The sequence below is a fragment of the Chiloscyllium plagiosum genome, chromosome 50, assembly GCF_004010195.1.
Source record: "Chiloscyllium plagiosum isolate BGI_BamShark_2017 chromosome 50, ASM401019v2, whole genome shotgun sequence".
Lineage (NCBI taxonomy): Eukaryota > Metazoa > Chordata > Chondrichthyes > Orectolobiformes > Hemiscylliidae > Chiloscyllium > Chiloscyllium plagiosum.
In genome coordinates, this window is record NC_057759.1 from 6,332,459 (window position 1) to 6,354,544 (window position 22,086).

General features: G+C 43.4%; 1 protein-coding gene and 1 long non-coding RNA gene across 5 annotated transcripts in view; both read left to right on the forward strand.

Moving 5' to 3' along the window:
• LOC122544652 overlaps window positions 1-22,086 on the forward strand; it is a 112,132-nt gene that overhangs the window by 78,472 nt on the left and 11,574 nt on the right. The gene's annotated exons all lie outside the window — the stretch shown is intronic.
• Window positions 7,947-22,086, forward strand: part of LOC122544528 (histone H1.2-like) — an 18,531-nt gene continuing 4,391 nt past the window's right edge. The window contains exons 1-2 of one of the 4 annotated variants that reach the window (XM_043683839.1): window positions 7,947-8,758; window positions 14,150-14,243. In XM_043683839.1, the coding sequence (XP_043539774.1) occupies window positions 8,011-8,691 (681 nt within the window). In that variant the 5' untranslated portion in view covers window positions 7,947-8,010 and the 3' untranslated portion in view covers window positions 8,692-8,758; window positions 14,150-14,243. The remainder of the gene's footprint in view (window positions 8,759-14,149; window positions 14,244-22,086) is intronic. The other 3 variants (XM_043683838.1, XM_043683840.1, XM_043683841.1) reach the window with 3 other exon arrangements.

Genomic DNA, 22,086 nt, shown 5'->3' on the forward strand with positions numbered 1-22,086 from the left:
CCACTTTTGCTCTGTGTGCAACAGTGACGAGTCAAGTATGTGGATGCCATTCTCTTTCTACGTTCAGTTGTGTTTTTTCAGGCAGCATGTAGGATAAACCAGTTCAATGTTCGCTAAACCTGTGTGATTGAGGGATTAATGTTGGTTCAATACTTACCTTTGCAAAGAATTTGAATTTTACTGTATTAAATATCAGGTTTAATTTTACATTTTGTGTGTGCAGTAGTCTTTGTCAGTTGCTGCTCGGCACTGCTATAATGTAACATCTAACACTAACATCTTCAGAAGTGATTAATAATTTGGTCAGTCAATTTATGACCGTCCATATCTGGAAATACTTGTTGGCCTAAATTGCATTTTTCTCCATTTAAACATTAACTGGCTAAATGTGAGTGAGTTTTCTGTTGGGCTCCAATCTGTATCACTTTGAAGAGTGGTACTGGTCTATATCACACCGACATTGTATGTCTCTTTGTGTTTCCAGTCCTGCATGTCATAACCTGATGCAATTTATGAGGTGGGTTTAATGTCTTATCAATTAGTGTTTCATACATTAAAAGGTGTGGAAATACTTCTGCATTACTCAGGCCCTCAACCAGAATGGGAGTGTGGATAAAGTGTATTTTCATCAACACCAGGCTGAGAAACAGACAGACAGATGTGTATGCACGTGTGTGAATGGGCTTTCAGCATCCTCTCTAGAAGCATTCTCTGTCGATAAGGCTTGACCAAGAGGTACATTTGGAATTTACATTGTTTGATTATTGCCTTTGCACAGGACAACTATTTAGCAAAAGAATAAATTTGTCCTGCTCAGTTACTCAATGTCCAACTTTGCTTCTATATCTCCACTCAATATCAACTTCATTTCTATATCTGCACTCAATATCAACTTCATATATACTTGTTATAACAATATAACAGCATGATTGATTATTGATTATAACTTTAAAAATGCCTATTCTACACATGGAGTTAATGCAGCTCAAATGTATATTTATTACAAGCATACAGTCTAACCTGCTCTAATCTTATGATAATTGGCTTTGAATAATGGAATTTTCCATCACGGAGGTGGTATGCATTGAGAACAGGGTGAAATAATATAGATTTATATATCGTCAGCTGTGTTTAACTCTTGGATTGAATTGTACTTCAGGAAATTGAGCTCAATGTGTGTCTGACTCAATCCACTCAGACAGTGGAAAGGACATTCTCCTCTCTGACAATGGTAACATACCTGCTGGGTGTGAGAAGCAGCTGGTCACCCTTGGATTGATCCATCAAATATTTGCCTGGAGAAAGACAAAAGAGAGGGCTCCGGTACATCACTAGCAGCTGAGTAGGAAGACATCAAATGATCAATGCAATATTCAGGTCATGATCATTATAATTCTTTGTTTTTGAACAAGGTAAGGTGAACAGAGCAGAACGTGGTTCCACTCGAGACCTGAGCACCTTCCAGTCTTTTTCTATTTTCGAAATTCAAAATCATTTTCCTAAGATAAAAATAAACTAACCAAGAAGTGCACAGCTCCACAAATGGAATGATTGCACAGTTCAATATCCAACTCCCAATACACCAACTGTTGAAAGACGAACACTAGACCATTTCACATGCTTTGAGACGTTTCCCGGTGCCTGCGATATTTACCCTTCACAGGGTTATTACATTTGTTTCTACTGTCCTTTATTTCAATGTCTATTCGCAACAAACAGCGGAAAATAGAAGCCAAACAATGAATTTCCATCAGTGTTTAGGGGATTAAAATCCACAAGAATATCCCTCAGCAGCTTCTTCCCGCTCTGCCTCCCTCAGCAGGCCCACACACAGCCCGAGAAAGGCCTCTCTCTTCCCCCCAGCCCGCTCACTCCAAGTTCCGGGCCCAGTTCCTGCTCCGCTCGGCCTCTTACAAACAGCCCCCGGTTCTCCCTGAACTCACCCCGAATCAATCCCGGTCTCGGAGCCCCCTCTGTGTCCCAGGCTCCCATCCCGATGTGCTGCTGGAAGGAGCCTGCTGTTCCGTCGCTTCCCTGGGCGCTGATCTCTCCATTGCGGTCTGTTTCAAACAAACCTCTTGCACTCACTGAGTAAATGCTCCTCAATGGCAGCGCTGGGGGAGGGTCTCACGCATGCGCTCCTCTCGTAAGAAACAATAAGCATAGGAGGGCAATATTGCGCATGCGCTACTCTCCAAATGCCTCCCAGAAACAAAATGTTTTTGTTTATTCACTCCTGGAACGTGGATGTCGCTGGCATTTATTCTCCATCCCTTTGAGAAGGGGGTGGTCAGCTACCTTCAGGAACAGTTGTTGTCCATGTGCTGCCCACAATGTCATGAACAGGGAGTTCCAGGGTCTTGGAGGAGAAAGTGAGGACTGCAGATGCTGGAGATCAGAGCTGAAAATGTGTTGCTGGAAAAGCGCAGCAGGTCAGGCAGCATCCAAGGAACAGGAGAATCGACGTTTCGGCATAAGCCGTTATTCAGGAAGGGCTTTCCTGAAGAAGGGCTTATGCCCGAAACGTCGATTCTCCCGCTCCTTGGATGCTGCCCTGACCTGCTGCGCTTTTCCAGCAACACATTTTCAGTTCTAGGGTCTTGATCCAGTGACAGTGAACGAAAGTGGCTTTATTTCCAAGTCAGCATGGTGAGTGTCTGGGGAGAGGAACTTGTCCGATTTCAAGGCGGTATTCCCTGACATCAACTGCCTTTATCCTTTTAGATGGAAGTAGTCGCGATTTGGAAGGTCTTCCTTTTACAAATTACAAAACTAAAATCTCTTTGTCAGCGGCACAGACAGACTTCTCCCCGGCCGATAGTGAGAAATCAGAACAGTGTGTTGCCTCCCTGGTGCCAGAACCAAGGACATCTCTGAGAGAGTGCAGGATATTCACAAGGGGGAGTACAGATTGGAACTAACTACATGGGAAGAGAAAGGGATGAAATTCCGAAGGAAGAATAAGGAAGAGAGGCAAGAATTTAGAAAGGAGGTCCTCTCCGGTAGTAATATCTAGATTACTCCCACTGTGACGAGCAAGTGAGGGAAGGAATAAAATGATAGGGCAGAGGAATGCCCAACTCAGGAGCTGTTGCAGGGGAGAGGTGTTCTCATTTTTGGATCATTGGAATATCTTCTGGGGAAGAAATGACAGGTATAAAAAGGAAGCCTTGCACCTGAATTGGAAGGGATCTAATATACTGGTAGGGACATTTCCTTGAGCTGCTGGGGAGGGGTTAAACTGGTAAGGTGTGGGGGTGGGGGGAGGTCAGTGGGAACCAGGGAGATAGTGAAAAAAAAAAGATCTGAGACTGGTAATCAGTAAGTCAAACACCCATGGCTGACAGGAACATAGCAGAGAATGAGATAGGATTGATAACTTAAATTGCATTTATTTCAATGCAAGAGGCCTAACAGGGAAGGAGGATGAACTCAGGACATGGTCAGGAAAAATGGGATTGGAATTGTGATATCACAGCAATTACAGAGACATGGTTTGAGGATGACACACCTGGCAGCTTAATGTTCCAGGAATAAAATGTTATAGGAAGGATGGGGGGAGGGGTCAGCAAGAGAAAATGGGGAGTGACATGTTTGGTAAGAGATAAGGTCACACCTTTACTTAGGGATGATATTCCTGGGCTTATATCCATGGAAATTATTTGGGTGGAACTGAGAAATAAGAAAGGGTTTGATCACCTTATTGGGATTGGACTGTAGATGCCCCAACAATCAGCAGGAAATTGAGAAACGAATTTGTCAGGAGATCTTACATCTGCAGGAATAATGGTGTGGCTATGGCAAGGAATTGTAACATTCCAAACATTGTCTAAACTATTAAGAAATTCCTCTCTGGGGCTGCCATATTGTTAAGTGTGTACAAGAATATTTTCTGATTCAGTATGTGAATGTACCTTCTAGACAAGGTGCAAAACTTAATCTACTCTTGGGATATAATGATGTTTCAGTGGGGAAGCACTTTGGGGCCAGCGACCATAATTTTAATAGTTTTAAAACTGTGATGGAAAAGGATAGTCAAGATCTAAAAGTTAAATTTCTAATTTGGAGGAAGGCCAATTTTGAGAGTATTATGCAAGAACTTTCAAAAGTTGACTGAGGGCAGATGTTCGCAGGCAAAGTGGAAAATGGGAAGCCTTCAAAAATGAGAAAACAAGGATCCAGAGACAGTATGTCCTGTTAGGGTGAAATGCATGACTGGTAGGTGTAGGAAATGCTGGATGAGAAAATAAGTTGAGGTTTTGGTCTAAATAAGAAGGAAGCATATTTTAGTTAAGTACAGCAGAGGTTGAGTGAATCCTTCAAAGAGTATAAAGGCAGTAGGGATATACTTAAGAAGGAAATCAAAAGGGCATAAAAATGGACATAACATAGCTTTGGCAAATAGTGTTAAGGAAAATTCAAATAGATTTTATAAATACATGAAGGTCAAAAGGGTAACCAGGGAAAGAATAGGGCCCAGCAAAGATTAGCAAGGCAGCCTATGTGTGGAACAACAGGAAATGTGGGAGATACCAAGCAAGTGCTTGCTGAGGAGAAGGAACTGGAAGAGAGAGAATGTGGGGAAACAGATGGTGACAGTTTGAAAAATGTCCATAATACAGAGGAGGTGCTATTGGATGTTTTTAAATGGAAAAAGTGCATAAAGCACACCCGATCTGTTGCACCCTGAAATAAAGTGAAAAGCTAGGGAAGTGATTGCTGAGGTATTTGTATCATCAATAGTCACAGGTGATGTGCAAAAAGACTGGAGGCTGGCTAACATGGTGCCACTATTTAAGAAAGGTGGTAAGGAAAAGCCAGGGAACTATTGAACAGTGAATGTCATAGAGATGTACAGTATGGAAACAGATCCAATGGTCCAACCAGTCTATGCCGACCAGATATCCCAACCACATCTAGTCCCACTTTCCAGCGTCCGGCCCATATCCCTCCAAACCCTTCCTATTCATATACCCATCCAAATGCCTCTTAAATGTTGCAAATGTACCAGCCTCCACCACTTCCTCTGGTTGCTCATTACATACACGTACCACCCCTTGTGTGAAAAAGTTGCCCCGTAGGTCCTAGGATCTTGCCATTAAGTGTATAAGTCCTGCTAAGATTTACTTTCCCAAAATGCAGCACCTCGCATTTATCTGAATTAAACTCCATTTGCCACTTCTCAGCCTATTGGCCCTTCTGGTCCAGATCCTGTTGTAATCTGAGGTAACCCTCTTCGCTGTTCACTACACCTCCAATTTTGGTGTCATCTGCAAACTTACTAAATGTACCTCTTATGTGCGCATCCAAATCATTTATGTAAATGATAAAACATAGAGAACCCAGCACCGATCCTCGTGGCACTCCACTGGTCACAGGCCTCCAGTCTGAAAAACAACCCTCCATCACCACCACCCTCTGTCTTCTACCTTTGAGCCACATCGACAGTAGGCAAACAGTTGAAGAGATTCTGAGAGACTGGATTTACATATTTTTGAAAGGCCAGGGTTGATTATGGGGAGTCAACATGGCTTTCTGCGTAGGAAGTCATGTATCTCTGACTCAACTGAGTTTTTTTGAATTGGTGAAGAAGAGGACTGATGAGGGAAAAGTGGTGGATGTGATCTATATGGCCTTCAAGTAAGGCGTTTGACAGGGTTCCCCATTGGAAATTGGTTAGCAAGATTAGATCACATGGAATACAGGGAGAACCAACCATTTGGATACAGAACTTGTTCGAAGGTAGAAGACAGAGGGTGGTGGTGGGATGCTTTTCAGATTGGAGGCCTGTGACAAGTGCTCACTGCATGGTCCACTGCTTTTCACCATTTATATAAACGATTTTAGTTAAAAAATGACAGAACACCAGGTTATAGTCCAACAGGTTTATTTGGACATACAAACTTTCGGGGTGCTGCCCCTCCTTCAGGTGTCTATGTTCTGAAAGCTTGTGCTTCCAAAGAAATCGGTTGGACTATAACCCGGTGTTGTGTGATTTTTAACTTTGCACATCCCAGTCCAACACCTGCACCTCCACAATATTATGAATGATTTGGTTGTGAAGTTGCATGTATTGTTAGTAAGTTTGCAGATTACACAAAAATTGGAGGTGTAGTGTACAGCAAAGAAGGCTACCTCAGAATACAACAGGTTCTTGATCAGATGGGCCATTGGACCCAGGAGTGGCATATTGAGTTCAATTTTAATCAGTATGAGCTGCTGCAATTTGGAAAGGCATATCAGGGCAGGACTTACACACTTAATAGTAAGGTCCTGTGGAGTGGTGCTGAACAAAGAGACCTTGGAATGCAGGTTCACTGTTCCTTGAAAGTGGAGTTATAGTTAGATAGGATAGCAAAGAAGGCATTTGATATTTTCTCTTTATTGATCAGAGCTTTGATTATGTGACTTTGGAGAATATGTTGTGAGTGTACAGAACATCGTTTATGCCATTTTTGGAATATTAGGTGCAATTCTGGTCTATCTCCTATAGAAAGGATGTTGTGAAACTTGAAACGGCTATTCAAGATAGTTTTTGGTCAAACGAAAAGGCCTACAATTTGGGAAGAAATTTAGCAAAAGACGTGAAGGCTGCAAACATCCAAATTCAGCAAATGACAGCGAAAAGGGATTTGATTAACAAAGAGCAAATGAAGAAAACCGTAACTTTGTGGAAGCCATTAAAGAAAAAGAAAATGTTGAAGCACTAATAAATGTGTAAAGAGAGAAATAGGTTGGTAAAGAGGACCATATGTCACTTACAACATAAAAGAGGGGAGTTCAAAATTTGGAACAAAAACATCTTCAAAAATCGCTAACATACTGTTGTTTTCTGTTCAGAGATGTTCACATAACTAACACAGTAGTAATGTTGGGAGTTTAGTGAGAGGGAAAAACTGAACCAAATCAGTATTATTTGGGAAATGATGTTGGGATAGTGGATAGGATTGAAGGTTGTGAAACACCAGGTCTTGATCATCTACGTCCCAGAGTATTTAATGTAGTGGACTGAGTAATAGTGGATGCAGTGGTGGTCATGTTCCAAGATTCCATAAACTCTGCAGTAATTTACTCAGATTGGGGGTGAGCTAGTGTAAGCAATCCAATGGAAAAGGCAGGTAGGCATAAAATTGGGAACTATAGACCAGTCAGCCTGCAGGGAAATATCAAATGAAAGCTTCAATTGCGAAGCATTTGACAAAACAGTATTCAGGATCTGCTGGAGTCAGCATGAACATGAAGGGCCTGTTCCAGTGCACACTGTTCTGTCTTCTAAGGTTGACAAACCGACTGGCCATCTTTGAGGGTGTAAACAGTAGAGCTGATGAGAGTGTAACAGTTACTGAGGAGAAGAACTGCAACTAACTCCCTGGACACCGCAGCAAAGGCTGAAAGGAAGAGAAATTCTATCCTTCCACACTTTCTGGCGTGTGACTATGTGAATGTGAATATTGTGTCAGAGAGACTGGAGGCAAACGGCGGACGGTTAGTCTGACGTAACTGTGTTTGTGTGTCCGCTAACATTATGATATTTCCAAGTCTCTCTTATGTAACTCAAAAATATTTACAATTCAAATTATCTCCCTGCTTCCCTTCTAAACCCCAAAGGTAGATTTGAAGGCAATATATTTGTTAGTTTCAAGATTTCGGTCTAAAAGTAGCGACAATGTCACCGTTCAGCTCAGAGAGCGCCATCAGTGCAGCAGCAAAGTGCGTTTAACTCGACAACGGAGCCGTCATTTCGAGTGAAAACTTTTCAGCCGTAAAGCTTCCCGTGTCAGGGTGAGGAGCGATCGAGCCTGGCTCTCTGGAGATGCGGAATTTCAGAGGAATCGGAGAGTTTAGGCCGTTAGAGAAACACAGAAAGGCAGCAGGAGCAGGGAGCTGACGGCGGGTTGTCCCTGCGCCGTCCGCTCGCTGCCTTGAAGTTGCTCAGTGCCGCCACCAGCAGCTTCATTGCTTACCCAGTTCAGACTGACCCAGAGAGAGATTCAGCGCAGAGTTCTCAACATGAGCGACAGTGCAGCCGCCGAAACGGCTCCGCCAGCCGCCGCTCCTACTAAAGCCAAGGCTCCCAAGAAGAAGGCGGCGGCTCCCAGGAAAAAAACACCCGGTCCCGGGTTGGGAGAGCTGATTCTGAAGGTTGTCGGGGATATCAAGGATCGCAAAGGGGCGTCTCTGTCCGCTGTAAAGAAGGGGCTGGAGAGAAGCGGGATCGATGTGGGAAAGCGAAAGGCACAGATCAAGATGAGTATCAGGAGGTGCCTGGCGAACGGCTCCCTTGTTCTGGTCAAGGGCCATGGCGTCTCCGGCTCCTTCAAACTCCCAAAGAATCCAGTCAAGGCAAAAGCGGGAAAGAAGGCGGGAACATCAGCGGCCGCCAAGAAACCGGCCGTGAAGAAATCACCGGCCAAGAAGGTGACAACGAAGAAATCCCAGGCCAAGAAAGCGACAGTGAAGAAATCCCCAGCCAAGAAAGCGATAGCCAAGAAATCCCCAGCCAAGAAAGCGAGCGGCAAGAAGCCGGCACCGCCAAAGAAAGCGGTGAGCAAAGCAGCGCCAAAGAAACGGACTCCCGTGAAGAAGGTGAAAAAGGCCAAGGGCCTTAAAGCCCCCAAATCCCTCAGCAAACCGGCTAAAGGCAAGGCCAAGCCCAAAGCGAAAGTGACCAAGACAGCAGCAAAGAAATGAACCAGTCGATGTAACATATAACCATCTGAACCCAAAGGCTCTTATCAGAGCCACCCACATCTCTCAGGTAAAAGCTGAGCCCGGATCCAATGTTCCTTGTCCCAGCGCCGCGCGCAGACCTACCTCAGTTATTAATCGATCTGAATAACTCAAACACTCATGCCATGGTTTACGAGAGCGCAACCTGTTGAATGCGGAAGGGATCAAATAGGGACGGTCGGGTTTATTGATCTCCATCTGGTTATTTCACTTCGCGACTTATAACCCTACCGAGTCACGAATATGACATATCGTAGTATTTGTATTTCACTGACCCGTTCAGGAATTTTGTTCAGTTTTCATTCTGGGACGCTGCGCATGTTTTCATGGCGCGTTCCTTCCATCTACCTGCTACAGACAGTAATTCCACATTGGCTTCAGCCTAATTACAATCTGAGGATAATAAAAAAAAACAGCTAAAGTAAGATTCTGTCCTTTTATCGGTGTACACTGCATTTACTTTTAAGATTTTTAAATTGGCGGGTTGTTTAGATTGATTCACGGCCGGTACAAGTTCGGCTGTTCAGTTGGTCTGGGCTATTCTAAACCCCGCCTTTCCTCCTGCCTGTTACAGACAGATCAGGCAATGATCCCACCTCCTCTCTCCGCTGACAGCTAACTGGGTTTTAAATAATAATAATTACGATAAAATATTAAATTTTAACTTAGTTGCAGACGGATGTTTGCGTTTGAATGTTTAATTTAATCTCAGTGTTGTCAGAGTGAATTCGGCGGGAATTTTTAAACTGACCAACTGTCATTTCACGTTCCCCAATCAGTCTCCAACAATTCTTTTCCGTACCTTCCGGAGCTGTTTCTGTGTTGAGGGCTGTATCCTTCTCTGTGTTGAGGGCTGTATCCAATTCCAGATCTCGGGCGGGCTCTCCATTCCCTTAAACAGGCAGCACCGCAGTAGCGTCAGCATTGACAGCAGTGGCATGTGTGTGTTGTAGATATTTGAAGAGAATGGCAGTCTTGAGAGGAGCGTATCAGCAAAGTGAGGCAGAGACTGGGCAGATGGAAGCTACGGTCGCTCTCCATCGCGGGAAAAAACCTAGTCATCAGGTGTGAGGCACTGTCATTGCTATTTTACGTGGCACAGGTCTGGCCTATTCCCAGAACCTGTGACCCTGCTGTCACCCGGGCCATCTTCCAGTTTATATGGGAGGTCAAAGATGGACCAGGTCCGAAGGGACTCGCTGTACAAAGATCTGGGCAATGGGGGAAAAATACACCCAATGCCACCCTCACCCTGATGACCACCTTTGTGTGTGGCTGCATCAAGCTGTGCGTGGATCCCCGGTACGCAAACACCAAGTGTCACTACGTACTGAGGTTCTACATGTCCCCGGTGTTGCAAAGGATGGGCCTGGCCTCGCTGCTGCGGAACGCTCCAAGTAGTTGGACCGTTCCGTATCATCTGTCCTTCGGAGAAGTTTATGAAGAAAAACACCTTTGACCACAAGTCCATCAGGAAGTGGTCAACACATAGTGTCCTCGAGACCCTTCAGGAAAAGGAGAGGGCGGATCCTATCGAGCGGTTCCCTGAGCAGACTGTCAAAGCCATTTGGCAGAATGCCTCATCGCCAGAACTTTCCAACAAGCACCAAGACGTGGCTTAGCTGATAGTGAGAAGGGCTTTGCCTGTGAGATCCTTTATGCACGCCCGGACTCTCAGCACGTTGACCTCGAAGCAGCTGCGGGGGGACGAGACTGTCACACACCTCCTTCTGGAATGTGTCTATGCAGAAGAAGTCTGGAGAGGAATGCAGTGGTGTTTGTCGAGGTTTGTCCCGAGCAGCGCCGTGACGCGGGACTCCGTGCTCTACGGCCTGTTCCCCGGGACGCACACCGAGACGAACATCAACTGTGCCTGGAGGATCATCAACTCGGTGAAGGACACTCTCTGGGTGGTCCGAAACCTGTTGATCTTTCAGCTGAAGGAGTTGACCCCGACTGAGTGTTGCAGACTGGCACATTCCAAGGTCCAGGACTACGTGTTGAGGGACGCGCTGAAGCTGAGGCAGCTGCCGCCAATGCACGGTGGGGAAAGAACTGTCATGTGAACACAACAGAAACTGACAGGCGTAGATTGATAGCTGCTCTCACCAACTCACCCTGCAGAAACTGAAAGGGAGAGCATGATACTTAAACACACCCCTCACACTCCCCACACACACTTTACAAACACTGGCACGTAGTCTGATAAATGCATTTGCACCTTTATAAACTAGACATTGACAGATACAGATTCATAGCTATATCTTGAGATACACAGAGCAGAATATAACAGGGACAGATTGTTCAATCACACTCAAATGCACATGGCAGGACATTTCAGAGGAAGACTCATAACTGCATTTTCATTCACAAAGCAGAAACTGACAGGAACAGATTGATAACACTGTTTCAAATGACTTAAATTAACATGTACAGTTTGATAATGACACTCTCATACTCACAGGAGACACTGACAGGTAGAGATTGATAATAAAATAAGTTAGTGTTACATTTGAGGTCTAGTGACCCTTCCTCAGAACTGACTGTGTGCATTCTCCTAGCTGCCATGTGGTCTTCTCTATTCTGGGGAAACTGAGCGTAGATCGAGTGTCCACTTTCTGTCCAGAAAACAAGGCCCTGAGCTTCCACTTGCCTGCCACTTCAACACGCCACCCAGTTCCCTGATGAACATCTCTGCCTCAGGCTTGCTGCAGTGCTCCAGCTAAAACTCAGTGCAAGATTAGATTAGATTAGATTAGATTAGTACTGGCTGGAAGAACAGTACCTCATTTTCTGCTTGGGAATATAACAGCCTTCTGGACCCAATATTGAGTTCTACAACTAGGGCTAGAGCTTTCCCATGTCATTACCCAGAACCTCTCACACCAGGCCTTGTTATCACAAGGTCTGCTATTATACACCAACAGTCACTAACAGTCCCTGTTAATAGTGATTCACCTTCCTCGTCTGACCGTGATCTTTGTATTCTATATCCATCTACCATTTACTATTGACCCTTCAACATACCCTACCTTCTGTAGAAAAACTAATCACTTCCTGGCTACCATCAATTCTCAGGAAGGGTTCCTGGACTGGAAATGTTAATTCTGATTTCTGTCCATAGATTCTGTCAGACCTGCTGAGCCTTTCCAGCAACTTGATTTTGCTTCTGATTTCCAGCATCCGCATTCTTTTGCTTTTCATTTAGAGATTAATAACTAAATTTTCATATTCACAGAGCAGAAACTACCAGAAAATTGCTAACTACATTCACATGTTTACAAAAGAAAATTTGTCAGACAAACATTGATAAATACACTCACATTTACATTAAAGAACCTAACTGGGAAGGATCCTTAACTAAACTTAACTAAAACCTTCACAAACCTGACAGAGACTGTTAAACACTAAAATCTCCCATTCACATAGCAGAAAGTGGCAGGCTTAGACTGACAATTACCCAAACCCATTCACCAAGCAGATATCCTCAGGAGGCTAAGGAAATTCATCATGTCTATAAAGACTCATGCAAGTTTTTATAGATGCACCACCTTTCTGGATGCGTCACAGTGTGGTATGGCTACTGTTCTGCCCAAAACCACAAGAAACTACAGTGAGTTGTGAGCACAGCCCAGCCCATCACTGAAAGCAGTCTTCCATCCAAAAGGCTCTCTTTACACTTGCCCCTGTCTCAGGAAAGCAGTCAATATAATCAAAGACTCATCTGACACCGGTTCTACGCTCCTCCACTGTGGTCTATCAGGTAGAAAATACAGAAGCTTGAATACACCATCCAACAGATTCAAGAACTGATCCTCTGCTGTTATTAGACTTTTGAATGCATCTCTCAAATTTTAATGTTAATTTCTCTCTCTGCACCTTTGCTGCAGCTTTAACACTTCATTCCAGATGCTGTTTTATTACCCTAATGCAGTTTGTATGATATGATCTGCCTGTAAGGCACTTAAAACAATACTTTTCATTGTATCTCTGTACATGTGAGAATAATAAATCAGATCAAATCAAGTGAATAACTATACTCTCATGTTGCAGAATCTGAGAAGTACAGGTTGATAGCTACAGTCACACAACCTGACAGGAAATGAATAAATACATTCAAACCCTGACATTACAGCACCTGACAAGAAGGATTGATAATTAAACTCTTATTCACAAAGCAGAAACTGATAGTGACAGATGAAAGCTCAGCTCACACATTCACATAGCATAAACTGGCAGGAATTGACAATTATACAGACATATTCACCAAGCAGAAACTGACAATAATAGATTGATAACTATATTTATGTATTCACACAAGAGTTTGAAAAGTGCAGATTGACAATTACAGTCTCACTTTGACAAAGAAGAAATTGACAGGTAGACAATGATAACTATACTAGTCACATATTGACAGGGACAGATTGGTATTGACTCTTTCAAATTGACGTGGTAGAAACAGATTGACAATGACACTCTGGTGTCAAATAGCAAAACCTGACAGGTACTGTTTGATAATAGCACTGAGAAATTGATTATAGCTAAAACTGACAGGTGGAGATCAATGTCTACATTCACACAGAAGATACTGACAGGTACAAATTGATGACAGCATTTAATATTCATACAGCAGAAACTGGCAGGGAAATACTGAGAATGACACACCCGTTCTCAAAGCTGAAACTGACAGGTTCAGGTTGATAACTACACTGTCAGATACACAGCAGAAACTGTTAGGGAAAGATTGTTAAGTAAATTCACACATTCACAACGGCAGAAACTGACAGGTATATATTGAGAACTAAACTCACATCCCCATCAGTGAAGCACACAGGGACTGATCCTATTTATTTAAAATGTATTTATCAATCAATCAATCACTCAGTCTCTGCCAGTTTCTACTATGTGGATATGAGTTCAGTTATCAATCTATACCTGTCAGTTTATGCTATGTGAATGTAGTTATCAATCTGTCCCTGTCACTCTCTAATTGGACATTGCAGAGAGTGACGGGGAGAGACTGATAACTATATTAACTCTCACATTTGCACGGCCTATACTGACAGGTACAGGTTGACAGCCGTACTCCCACATTCACCTCGCAGGAACTGACAGGTATGGATTGATTAGGAAACTCTCAGATCCTGATACAAACTTGTATTGGGTAGCCCCATTGTGGAGCTGTAGAGGTGTTGGTTAGTAGCTGGAGAGGTGTTGGTTAGTAGCTGGTTCTCAGTGAATTGGTATAGATTTCTTTTGTTACAATCACTAGACAAAGAGCAACTCGGGCCAAAAATGGAGTCAGAACTGTAGTTCTGTTTGAAATGCTGGTTTGAAAGAAACACAGCCTCATAATTTTAAAATGAATATTACATTAAGTGAATTTGACAGTATCAAACCTTTCAATGTTGATTTACAGGAGATGTCTCTTCTCTCTTCCTCCAGACAATTACATGAAGGAGCAAGACACGGTACGAAACCAAGTGTGATCAGATCCTTCTAACAAACAGTAGGTGTGTTATCATTGTCAGACTGAAAAACATACTTTCCACAGTCACAGAACAGTTGAATTAGACACACATGGAACTCAATTTCTAGAGAGAAGTTTTCACAAGGATAGTCAAATACCACCAAGCAATTTTTTTTTTAATCCTTCTCCATTCTCAATTCACATCATCCCATTTCCAATAAATGTATCATTCACAGCCATTGAGTCATCGAGATGTACAGCACTGAAGCAGACTCTTTGGTCCACTCATCCATGCCAACCAGATGTCAGAAACTAATCTAGTCCCATTTGCCAGCACTTGACCCATATCCATTTGAACCCTTCCTATTCATGTCCCCATCCAGATGCCTTTTAAATGTTGTAATTGTACCAGCCTCCTCCACTTCCTCTGGCAGCTCATTCCTTACTCGTACCATCTTATGCGTGAAAAGGTTGCTGCTTAGGTCCATTTTAAATTTTTCCCCGTTTACCTTAAACCTACGCCTCTAATTTTGTACTCCCCCCACCTCAGGGAAGAGACATTGTCCCTCATGATTTTATAAACCTCTGTGGTCAACCCTAGCCTGTTCAGCCTCTCTCTATAGCTCAAATCCTCCAACCCTGACAAATTCCTTGTAAATCTTTTCTGAACCCTTCAACATTTCACAATATCCTTCCAATACGAAGGAGACCAGTATTGCATGCACTATTCCAAAACTGGCCTCACCAATGACCTGCACAGCCACAACATGACCTCCTAACTCCTATACTCGATGCACTGACCAATGAAGAAAACGTACCAAACGCCTTCTTCACTATCCTATCTACCTGCGACCCCCCTTTCAAGGAGCTATGAATCTGCAATCCAAGGTCTCTTTGTTCAGCAACAATCCCCACGATCTTACCATTAAGTCCTGTCCTGATTTGCCTTTCCAAAATGTAGCACCTCAGATTTATCTGAAAACTCCATCTGCCACTCCTCAGCCCATTGGCCCATGTGATCAAGACCCTGTTGTACTTTGAAGGAACCTTCTTTGCTGTCCAATTTTGGTGTCATCTGCAAACTTATTAACTATACCTGCTGTGTTCAAATCCAAATTATTCACATAAATGATGAAAAGCAGTGGATCCAACACTGATACTGGTGGCACACCACTGGTCACAGGCCTCCAGTCTGAAAAGCATCTCTCCTCCACCACCACTCCCGTCTTCTACCATTGAGCAAGTTCTGCATCCAATTGGCTACCTTACCTGTATTCCATGAGATCTAACCTTGCTAACCAATCTCCCATGAAGAACCTTGTTGAACGCCTTACTGAAGGCCATATAGATCACATCCACCACTCTGACCTCATCAATCTTCTTTGTTACTTCTTCAAAGCAACTCATTCAAGTTCATGACACGTTTTCCCACGCACAAAACCATGCTGGCTATCCCTAATCAGTCCTTGCCTTACCAAATGCATGTCAATCCTGTCTCTCAGGATTCCCTCCAACATCTTGCCCACCACCAATATTAGACTCACTGGTCGACAGTTTCCTGGCTTTTCCTTACCACCTTTCTTAAATAATGGCACCACATTAATAATTTTCCAGTCATCCAGCACCTCACTGCGACTATCAATGATAAAAAATCTCAGCAAGGTGCCCAACAATCACTTCCCCACCTTCCCACAGAGTTCAAGGGTGCACCTGATCAGGTCTTGGGGATTTATCCACTTTTATGCATTTCAAGACATCCAGCACTTTCTCCTCTGTAATATGGACATTTTTCAAGATATCACTATCTATTTTCTCACATTCTATTATCTTCCATGTCCTCCTTCATAGTGAACACTGATGCAAAATACTCATTTAGTATCTTCCCCATCTCCCACGGCTCCACGCATCAGGTGCCTTGCTGATCTTTGAGTGGCTCTATTCTCTTCCTAGTTACTGTTTTGTCCTTAATCTATTTCTAAAAACTCTTTGCATTCTCCTTACTTCGACTTGCCAAAGATATCTCACGTCCCCTTTTTGTCCTTGGGATTTCGCTCAAGGACACTCCTTCTACCTTTATACTCTAAGGATTCACTCAACTTCTCCTGACTATACCTGACATATGCTTCATTTTTTCTAAACCAAAACCTCAATTTCTCTCGTCATCCAGCATTCCCTACACCTACCAGTCTTTCCTTTCACCCAAACGGGAATATACTAACTCTGGACTCTTGTTATCGCATTTTGAAGGCTTCCCATTTTCCAGCCTTCACTTTACCTGCAACATCTGCCCCCAATCGGCTTTTGAAATTTCTTGCCTAATGCTGTCAAATTAGCCTTCCTCCAATTTAGAACTTCAGCTTTAAGACCCGGTCTATCCTTTTCCATCACTATTTAAAAACAAACAGATTTATGGTTGCTGGCTCCAAACTGCTTCCCCCACTGACACCTCAGTCACCTGCCCTGCCTTAATTCCCAGCAGTAGGTCAAATTTTGCACCTTCTCTAGCAGGAACATCCACATACTAAATCAGAAACTTTCCTTGTACACACTTAATAAATTCCTCTCCTTCTAAACCCTTAATACTACGACAGTCCCTGTCTACATTTGGAATGTTAAAATCCTCTTCCATATCCACCGTATTATTCTTAGAGAACTGAAATCTCCTTACAAATTTGTTTCTGAATTTCTTGATGACTATCAGGGAGTCTATAATACAATCCCAATAACATGACCATCCCTTTCTTATTTCTCAGTACCATCCAAATAACCTCCTGGATATATTCCCAGGAACATCGTCCCTAAGTACAGTAGTAATGCTATCCCTTATCAAAACTGCCACTCCCCTCCTCTCTTGCCCCCACTTTCTAAGCTTCCTGTAGCATTTGTGTCCTGGAACGTGAAGCTCCTTCTCTTGGAACATTTACATGTTAACTAACCAATTTTCTTTGAATTTTAAAAGTCTCTTCTCGATCCAAGCCTTTAACACAAATGGTACTTCCAGACAATGTTTGTAAAAACCTACTATTACAGCCTTTATATTCTTACATATATCTGAAATCTGTGTATATTTGTTCCTCAGTTTCCTTCTGACTGTTGGGGGGCCTATAGTACAGTCTCATCATGGTGATTATCCCTTTCTTATTTTCACTGGATGATCTTTTTCAGAAATATTTTCTCTAGTTAGAGCAGCAATGTTTTCCTTAATCAAAAACACCACTCTGCCTTCTCTTTTACCTGTCTTTCTATCCTTTCTATATCCCCCTCATACTTCTCGAATCTATTGAATACTGATGCAGAGTTATCCTCAATTGCTGTTTTTCTGACAAGTCCTTCATCCTGGGGTCATTCTTGTAAATGTACTCTGGGCTCCCTCCAACACAAGCACATCCTTCTTGAGATAGTGGGCCCAAAGCTGCTCACAATATTCCAAATGCAGTCTGACCAGCGCTGATAGAGCCTCAGCAGTACATCACTGCTCTTGTATTGTAGCCTCCTTGAAATAAATGTTAAAATGGCATTTGCCTTCCAAACTGCCAACTGAACCTGCCAGTTAACCTGAGGAGAATTCCTGAACAAGGACTCCCAAAGTCTCTTGCCTTTGAGATTTCTAAAGCCTTTCCCTGTTCAGATAATTATCAACATCTTTATTCCTTCTACCAGAGTGCATAACCTCACAATTTCCCATATTGTATTCCATCTGTCACTTCTTCGTCCACTCTTGCAGCCTGTCTAAATCCTTCTACACCCTCCGCACCTCCTCAGCACTACCTGCCCCTCCACCGACATCTATCCCATGTGCAATGCCCTCAGTTCCTTTGTCCAGATCATTAAGGCATAACATGAATAATTGTGGTCACAAACTGACCCCTGTGGAAGTCCATGAGCCACCAGCTGCCATTCTGTAAAAGACCATTTTATCCCAATTCTCTACCTTCTGCCAGGCAGCCAATTCTCTGCCTTTATCTTATTTAGCAGCCTGCTGTGTGGTACCTTATCAAAGGCCGCCTGGAAATGCAAATTGATTACACCCACTGGCTCTGTGTGTTGTCTAACTTGCTTGTTACTTCCTCAAAGAATTCAAACAGATTTGTCAGGGAAGACCTATCCTTAGCAAAGCTGTGCAGACTCTGCCCTATTTTACCATGCACTTTCAAGGACTCTGCAGCCTCATTCTAAACAAGGGATTCTCAAACCTTAGGAATGACTACGTTCTAGCTACGTAGCCTATAGTTTCCTGCCTCTGCTTCCCTCCTTTCTTAAACACATGTTGCATTAGCCATTTTCCAGTCATCTGGGACCCTGCCTGACTCCAGTGCTTTCTGAAAGATCATCACCAATGCCTCTCCAATCTACTCCGCTGTCTCCTTCAGTTATCTGGAGTGTAGTCCATCCGGTCTTGATTTATCCACCTTCAGCTTCTCAGCACCTTCCCCTGACCAATGGCCAATGCACTCACTTCTGTCTCCACGTCTCCTTTGAAGTTCTAGACTGTTGCTGGTGTCTTCCACTGTTAAAAACTGATGGAAAGTACCTCTTCAGATCCTCTGCCATGCCGTGGTTCCCCATTACTACTTTTCCAGCATTGTTTTCAAGCTGTCCAATGTCTACACTTGTCTCTCCGTAACCAGTTAGATATCCAAAAGGGCGTGCAGCCCTCTTTTACATTAGTAACTCGCTCTCTCTCATATTTCACCTCTTATCCGCCCTCATCTTTTATTTGCTGTTTTTTAAAGACTTCCCAATATTCTGGCTTCCAGTAATCTTTACCACACTATGTGCTGCTTCTGTTGCCTTTATGCTCTCTCTGACTTCTCATATCAAACAGGGTTGTCTCATCCTCCCCTTAGTATGTTTCTTCTTCCTTGGGATGAATTTCTGCAATGTCTCCTGAATTAACCCAGAAACTCCTGCCATCGTTGCTCCACGATCTTCGCTGGTCGGCTATTCCTTCCAATCAACTCTGGCCAGCTCTACCCACATGTCTTTGTAGTTACCTTTACTCAATTGTAATCCCTTACATCTGATTCAATCTTCTCCCCCTCAAGCTGCAGGGTGAACTTTATTATGTTATAGCCACTGCCTCCGAGGAGTTCTTTCACTTTGAGCTCCCTAATCAAGTCTCCCTCGTTACTCATCACTAAATCCAGAATTACTTGTTGCTGAGTGGGCTCTACCACAAACTGATCCAAACAAATCTCTCAGATAATTCCACGTTTTCTTGAGAACCTGTTTTTCCCAGCTCACCTACATATTGAAGTCCCCCATGATTATTGCAACAGTTCCTTACATGCTTTTATAATCTCCTGATTTATTTTCTCCCCCACACCGTGACAATGGCTAATGGCTTGTACACACGTTCTATCGGCATCTTTTTCCCTTTGTGGTTCCTGATCTCTACCCTCACAGGTTCTACACCTTTTGACTCTATTTCGCTTCTTGCTGTCAATTTAATTTTATTTCTTGCAAACAAGGCAACCCCTCTGACTCTGCCCATTGCCTTTTTGATAGCTTGGATAATTAGTGAACAGCCCTGAACCCCCTGCAGCCTTTTCTCTGATACAACATTGTGAATGCCAAGTTTACTCTGGCGTACCAGCTGATTTACCTTGTTCTGTAGACCATGTGTATTTAGTTACAAGTCGCTCAGCCCTGCGTTAATTGTCCCTCTTCTCATAGGTGTCCCCTTACCTGCTGTGCTTGAAGTTAGATTCCTGATCCTTTCTGTACTTTCTGTCCTATTTTTTTGTTGTGGAAACTTTTAGCTGTGCTGAGCACTTCCCCATTTTGACTTTTCCATAATTTTGCACGCAGCTGAAAAACAGCCCCCATATTTTAGTTTAAAGTTCAATATATAGGTCCTGGTTATACCATTCTCCATGACTCTGGCCTCAGCATCATTCACGTGTAGCCTGTCCCATCAGAAGAGTTTCATCCTTCCCCAGTACTGTCTCCAATGTCCAGTGAATTCAAACCTCCTGTTTATCCTAGACCAATCGTTCAACCCCACACATCTTACTGTTATAATCTTGCTGATTTATGGCTCAAGTAGTAATCCAGAGATTTTTTAATTCTGTTTTTTAAATTTATCCCTGAGCTGCACATATTCCTTCAGTAGAACTTCTTCCCTCGTTCTGTCTATATCGACAACTGGATTGTTCCTCTGCAGCGTGAAGCCAGGCACCAGGCAGGCAAATCTGCCTTCGGGACTCTTTCTCCTTCCTCTTGAATGGCTCCCTCTCCCACAGTGCTGTGGTCAGTTTGCTCATCCTCCCTACAAACCTCACATACTCATCCACACAGGGAGCAAGAATCTCAAACCTGTTTGATAAGCTGAAGGGCTGAGGCTCATTTAGCACTACCCTCTGGTTTCCTCTATTTGCATCACTCATAGTCACACCCTTTTGTCCCTGACCACTGATTGATTTGAGGTAGTTAATCTAAGGGGTGTGATTGCCTCCTGAAACAGAGCATCCAGGTAACTCCTGTGCCTCCCTGATGTGTGGCAGTGTTCGGAGATCAGACTTCAGCTCAACAATCTGAGCTGGATTCCCTCAACCAACACTTGTTATGGTTGTATTCGCTATGAACCACAATGGGGTCCACCTGCTCTGACATAATGCAATCATGACACTTCGCCTGGTCTGGCCCCTCCATTTCAATGACTTGGTGCTTAATTTGATTTTTAAACATTTCATACTGAAAGAACATCCACTGTTGTTGGGGAGATTAATTGACCATGCTCAAGAAGCCAAAATTAAGTAAGTGCAGATATCTTGAAAGATTGTGTGGCTGGCAGAGATTACAGATGGTTACAGATGGGAATGATCAGTATCATAGAAGGATTTGAAAAGAAGGACAAGAAATTTGTTAAAATCTTGCTTTTCCTCAATTTGTGACCTCTCCAGGTCAGTGAGCTCAGGGTGAGGAGAACAAAACTCTGAGTGAGCGCACGGGCAGCGGGGTGTTGGATGAGCTGAAGATTACAGGGAGGTTGAAAGTGGGAGGTGGATCAGGAGTGTGTTAGGGTCATTCAGTCTCGAGATGACAAACGACTGGATAAGATTTTCAGCACCTGGAACTGAGACTCTGTTGGAGTCAGGCCACATTACTGAAATGGAAATAGAACGTCACGGTGAGAAAGTGAGAAAGCTGAAAGGTGGTCTCCAAGTGTGATGTTCTCTTAATGTTGGGAAGAGCCGGGTCCAGATAGTTACCTGAGGGGGTGATACAGTTGGACTTAGGAAGTCTGTAACAGGGACTGAGGCCTGCAGCTTTCAGAGAACAAAGGATCAGGAGTAGGCCTTTCAGCTGTTCCACTATTGAATGAACTCATGGCTGCTGTGTGTAGTTCAGCCTTTGGCCCATATCCCGGAATACCTTTGTTGAACAAAAGTTGATCTGTCTCAGACTGAAAACTAACACCTTTTCCACCCTTTTCATATCAAAGTCATTACACACATCTCTCTCGAACAGGTGGAACTGAGAAATAAGAAAGGGATGATCATCTTATTGGGATTGTATTATAGACACCCCTCCCCAATAGTCAGAGGGAAATCAAGAAACAAACTTGTCAGGAGATCTCATCTATCTGTAAGATTAGCAGGGTAGTTATGGTAGGGGATTTTAACTTTCCAAACATCGACTAGGACTGCCATAGTGTTAAGGGTTTAGATGGAGAGGAATTCCTTAAGTGTGTACAAGAAAATTTTCTGATTCAGTATGTGGATGTACCTACTAGAGAAGGTGCAAAACTTGGGAAATAAGGCAGGGCAGGTGACTGAGGTGCCAGTGGGGGAGCACTTTGGGGCCAGCGACCATAATTCTATTCATTTTAGAATAGTGATGGAAAAGGATAGACCAGATCTAAAAGTTGAAGTTCTAAATTG